The sequence below is a fragment of the Sorghum bicolor genome, chromosome 4 (genome assembly GCF_000003195.3).
Source record: "Sorghum bicolor cultivar BTx623 chromosome 4, Sorghum_bicolor_NCBIv3, whole genome shotgun sequence".
Classification (NCBI taxonomy): domain Eukaryota; kingdom Viridiplantae; phylum Streptophyta; class Magnoliopsida; order Poales; family Poaceae; genus Sorghum; species Sorghum bicolor.
The window spans coordinates 50,641,473-50,647,571 of record NC_012873.2 but is presented as its reverse complement, the minus strand read 5'-3'; the positions used below and the strand labels follow the sequence as shown (position 1 = coordinate 50,647,571).

General features: G+C 42.0%; 1 protein-coding gene across 2 annotated transcripts; it reads left to right on the top strand.

Annotated features, from left to right (window-relative positions):
- Positions 1,079–5,363, top strand: LOC110435079. 2 transcript variants are annotated; one of them, XM_021460431.1, is made up of 4 exons: positions 1,079–1,517; positions 2,548–2,635; positions 3,694–3,903; positions 4,532–5,363. In XM_021460431.1, the coding sequence occupies exons 1-4, from the start codon at positions 1,326–1,328 to the stop codon at positions 4,537–4,539; spliced, it is 498 nt and encodes a 165-aa protein (XP_021316106.1). In that variant the 5' UTR covers positions 1,079–1,325; the 3' UTR covers positions 4,540–5,363. The 2 variants fall into 2 exon arrangements, with proteins under 2 accessions (XP_021316106.1, XP_021316105.1); XM_021460430.1 differs by lacking the exon at positions 4,532–5,363 and having other exon boundaries at positions 3,694–4,284.

Below are 6,099 nucleotides of genomic sequence, written 5' to 3'. Positions count from 1 at the left end.
TTATATTATGGATCTATATATATATATATAATATATATATAGTGTTTTATAGTATATTTATATGTAATGCTTTAAATTATAAAAATTATAGGTGCGCGTTTCCATAAACTAGCAGCAAACAATATGCATTCGAAAATAATAATAACATAATAATAATATAATTGTAAACCCTAAATAGAAAACCAAAAGGAAAGAAAAGGAAACAAAGAAAAAACTCTTTAGTCAACACGGTTGGTAACAACAACCGAGACTAAAAGTGGAGGTCAGGTGGCACACCGTGGCGCACCTTTTAGTCCCGATTGCTTTTACCAACCGGGACTAAAGGTGGACCTTTAGTCCTGGCTCCCGGAACCGGGACTAAAGGTGAGACATTTAGTCCCGAAACCTTAGCCTCGGTTCCGTAGCCAGGACTAAAGGCCCTTACGGCGCGGGCTATAGCCCTTTCCTGTACCAGTGCGTGAACAATGGGGTCCAAGCAAACTACACTAGCTCTTATACTCCTCAATTCCAAAATTTAAGATGTTTTTTACTTTTCTAGATATATAATACATAGTTTTATTATAATCTACTTATATAGAAAAGCCAAATTTTCTTATAATTTGAAAAAGAGAGTATATAATATAATGTTTACTCATGTGTACGTTTTGCTTCATGTATATAGATTATTAATGGTTTGTTTGCTTTAGATCCTAGTCAAAGGTCTGTGATCGAGCACCGAGAAAGGCGAGGTGAATTCGGGTATTTGGGGGTGTCTGAATACGGTGTGCGCGCGTATTTTGAGAAAGGCGCATATTTTTAAGAACCCATGCATGCATATCAAGAAGATCTTACCAAGATTAGCAGAGCCATAATTCGTAACAAACTAGCTACACACAACACAACGACCACAAACATGCCCTAGCTAGGTACTTGAAACACAATAGCTATTAATTCTACTGTATCTCTACAACTAAAAAGACCCGAAGGTCATCGTCTCCGGGCACTAATCGCTCCCCCTCTTGCGGTTATCGCCACTCGGTCGCTCTTCTCCTGCGGTTAGCGCCTACGCTCCCCTCGGTCACCCCCCTCTAAGCTCCAATCCTCTAGGAAATCGTGGCTCCTACACCCTTCCCGTCTGCGTTGCCCAGCTCCGCAGCTCCCCGCGCGAGGCTCCGGGGCGCCATCGCTGCCCACGCCGTCGCCCTCTTCGTTGAGCGCGCCCCGCGCAGCTAGCCCCTGCCCCTGCGCCCTTGCCCTCGTCCTTACTCAGATCTGCACTGCAAGTTCATCAGGGGACGCGTCCTCTCCTTCGGCACGGGCGAGCTGCGGCGGCACCCGTCCCTGGCATGTTAGCGCTCGGACAGGATCGGCTCTCGAGCTTCACCATCGGCATCCACGTCCGCTTACTCCGGAGTGCTCCTTCGAACGACCTGCTTGTCGTGGGGTTACCCGTGTCCAAGGACGACGGCCTCGACGCCACTGCCTATGTCATTGAGGACCTCGCTGCCAGGCTGCCTGATGTAGGCACCGCCGCCAGGGTGAGTGATTGGTCTGCTTCAGTTTGATTGAAATTGTGTGCTTATTGATTTGAATCACTAACTGAATATTTTGGTTACGAGCGATTGCTTTATCTGTGAATCACTTAGTACATCAATCAATTTTTTTTACCCCATCCGTGCTGCATTCTTGTAAGGCTCTGGTTCTTCGATCGGTTATCGCTCTTTTCCTTGTATGAGTAAATATGTTTTAGAGATCTTGGGTGGCAATAATCGCCTGTAACTGTGTGAACATTGAATCATTGATCGAATGTTTTCATTACAAGCATTGCTATGCCATTTCATTGGATGGCTCATCTTTTTTTGTCCAGTTTTCCTTTTTGCATCGGATGGGATGGAAAACCTTGGGGTGCCGACTTATTCGATTGAGTTTATCAGTCAGTCAACGTTATTTTTCAACTGTTTTTATCTCAAAAAAATCAGCATGATGAAGCCGTAGAAACCATCGGCTCTCTGAATCTGGAGTGGTCCAATTGAGTTAGTAGTTGAAGCTCAAGGAAGGCATGTCTTCTCTGTGCGCTAATTGTGATTGCGATTGATTGGTGGTTGCCAGCATCTTGGCCAAGTCACTGATTGGCTCTTGGAAATCTGATTTGGATTCTGCTTCCTTCCAACAAAAGCAGAGAGAGACACAGCACAACAATTCAAATTTAGATGATCATTTTTTACAAGTGTTAACAATTCAAATTTAGATGAAGAACATTCAGTTACCCTTTGCATACTTTAATTGTTCTGACAATAATCTAAAATGCAAGTGCATCAATGCAAATTATTGTTTCTATTTCCATGGCATCATAAACCAAAAGTTTCTTACATTTGTACAAGTTTCTTACATTGGTGTCCTTTATTATTGACATTGTCGTATCCATTTGTACTTCATGTAAAAGAGGACGTGGTGTTCTGAAACTCATCATCCAACAAAGGATTATTAAGTATTCTTCAGTTCTGAAATTTCTCTTTACAATTTATTTCAGCAAAGGAATATGTACCACAATATGATGATTTGTCTCAGGTCGAGCTACATCTGTATGTTACTCCACCTGGTGTAGGCCATCAAACACTATTCTTCTCCGTCTCCACATCCCCTTCCTCCAGTCCAGGTATTCCACAAAGACATTGCACGATCTCTCTTGTCACCATTATTTCACAAAGAGTTGTGGTTGGATGGATGTGATTTGAGATACTCAGTTATATGTCTTGTTCTTGTTCTGGAATTACTTGCTCATTGTTTATTGGATCTACAAAAAATGTCTCCTATAGCAATGTCCAGTATAGCATATATGAAATGAACTCAGCTCTCAGTTATATAAAATTGCAAGTTGAGTGACTTTGTGACCTGCAGTTCTGTGTGCTTTGATTGATTTCCATGTGCTGATTTGTCAACCTCTTATAATTTTGTATACTTTAATAATTGAAGAAGCAGTACAATCATGGTTTTTTTGAAGAAGCAGTTCTGTGTGCAACCTGCATTTCCGTGTGCTTTGAAGAAGAGGATCATAGTTTTGATTTTGAAGAGGATCACAGTTTTTACCTTCCTACTATAAGAGGATTATTATAGAGATTTTGAAGAAGCAGGGAGAACATAGATTCAAGAAAATAAGAAAATAGAAATATATAGTCCCTCTGATGGCTGTTTTTTTCATAGTTTTGATTTTGAAGAAGCAGTACGATCATGCTAATTCAAGAAAAAAGAAATCCTAAATATTACTATTGTTATAATATTACAGGGAGGAGTATATGAAAGGAACTCTGCTCCCAGTAAATATAAAACTGCAAATTGGGTGACCTTGCCACCTGCACTTCTGTGTGCTCTGATTGATTTCCATGTGGTGGTTTCAGCTAATAAATAAGAAAATAATTCAAGTAGCAGTCATCAAGTTAGTTTCTGTCACACCTGGTTGTGTTGATTAATTCTGTGCTCATGTCATTGAAATGGTTCCTCTCAAGCACCATAATATATAGAGCTTTGTTATGGTGCTTGAGAGGAACCACCGGTTCCTCCTGTTAAATTTTTTTGCAGCAGGTTCTAATTAAGAATCGTAATTAAGGGCAGTTTAGCACTTTTCATATTCTACAGATTCTCAACTTCGTAACCCGGCGAAGATTGCTCTGTGCCTGCGAACGCCGTCTCCTAAAACACTGGTTTGCTGCCTCCTAGGTCACCGGCCCGCCGCCAATCGAGTCGACACCGCCCTCATCACGACGACGCATATCCCTAGCACAGTACGCCGTACGCGGACGACCTCTGCTGGTTCAGTTGAGAACAGCTGGTGCTGCAGGACCTCCTCGGCTGTGGTGCGTGATCTCCTTGGGCCAGCAGCAGTTGTGTACGCGGACGTCCGTGTCTGCAAAACAAATCAACCATCAGGTGAGCTCATTCACGTTCTGGTAACCTTGAAATGATATGATAATTTAATCAAGATTATTTGTTCTCTCTTGGTAAATCAATAGACAAATTTCAGAGTTCACGATGTAGTATCCATGCTTGCTTCACACATGCCAATGTATTTCACTTTCCCTTCTTGGACCAGCCCCTTGAGCAGTTGAGCTCACTCATCTAACCTTGTATAAGAAAGCAGCTATCAGATTTGCAAACCTTTTCTGCTTGCTGAGTCAAGTTTACAATGCCAAGGCACATCTACATAACTATTATGTTCTGTAATCATTGAATTTCCCTGAACTTGCATCTAGTTATGACTTATGAACCAATAAGCAGCATATTCAGAGAAAAATGGCATTTGTGGAACCATTTTGTATCCTAAATCAGTAGTTGCAGTTCTCTATGCATTAATATGCACTAGCAAAAATGCCCGTGCGTTGCAACGGGAGAAAAAAAAGCTATCAAATCTATATCTATATCTGTATTATTACAAAATTTTGTATATATATATATATACCTAATAATAAAGAGGCAAAATTTTAGGCTCTTCTTTTGTCCATCTATATTTTTTGTCCGTCTTTCTCTAACTACCGTCTGGACTTATATATATCTCTAGATTTATGACGTATATGACCCGATGGAGTATATATACATGAAGTATATGATCATACCAGGAGGCGACGGGGACTGGCCAGAGCTCGATGACGATGAGGACTCCGTGGACTGGCGGCGGCGCCATCTCTCGCCTCGGTGCTCGCCTCCGCCTCCACGACAACCCTTGCCTTTGCGCCCTCTCCACCCGACGCGGCAAGCGCTCCTCCCCCACTGTGCCCCCTGACTCCGATGACGAGGGACCCATGCGCGGCCTCTTTGTGCTATCCCGTGACCCCGAGTGCCCGCCGTGGCTGCATCAACCTGAGGTGCCGGTTCACGTGGGGCCAGCGCAGGTAGGATTCCGGACATGATGGGAGAGTGACCTCGACACGGACACATTGGGCAGAAGATTTTGGTGGGCACACTGAAATTTTCCCTCTTTATAGATAGGTATAGGTATAGATTAATGAACTGCACGTATGCGACACATACAATTTCATCAATTTCTTAAACAGAAGTGTGTTCACTCTTGAATGAAATCTAGCATGGAAGAAAAAATTACATCGAAGCATAAGACAAGCGGGGATGGGGACACCACTACACCAGTGTGTCTAAGCGAATACGATATCAGAATGCTCGCCTAGACCTTGAGGTTGGAATTAGCTGACGACCTGAGCCAGAGCAGCAGCCACCACCACTCACCTCGAATGCACACGCGCCGCCACCCAAGTTGGAGGCCTGGAGCAATGCCGCTGGAGTTGGACCAGAGCTCACGCGTCAGTGAGCCCCGGTGCGCTAGGAGGGAGGGAGGTGCGGGCTTGCCCACCGGAGGCCGCACGCCGGTGAGCACCCATGCCGCCAGGAGCTACAGGAGACGTTAAGAGAGAGAAGAGAGGAGAAGCATCTCCTGTCACACGAGAAGTAGATTCTTTTTTTTTATTCTGAGAAGCAGCTCGACGTAAGTACTGTTATACCCTCCAAATCTATAACTCTTATAAAGCTAAACCCCACTAGATGAATTTTCTCTTCATGCAAAGTGTCCACATCATTCCCCACTAAGTCATGCACTAAATATTTTATCTCTTCATGCAATATGTCCACATTATTCTCCACTAAGTCCATGTCATTGCATATTAATTATAAAAAATAACCATGTCATCTATATCATGTGAAATACTTAAATCTTTAATATATTCACATACAAGTCATGTACATACATTATTTGTTTCATCACCAATTAATTCCTCTATAATATAACCAAATATTAGTTTTTGTTTTATTAGTTTAGCAATTTTTTACTAGATCTAATACAAGAAAATACATGCAAGTCAAATTTATATATGTACATACATAATAGACTAAATACCGCATACTAGTGCTATGTATATAATGATTTATTTTTAAGAAAATCCCGCAGCAACGCACGGGGAATTCACCTAGTTCTTTAAGAAACCAGTTCCGGGTCCACGTACGTTTTAGCTCCGGCCCACAACTTAAGTTCCTGCTATCTAGTTCTTCCTATTTTTAATATATATATATATATATATATATATATATATATATATATATATATATATATATATATATATA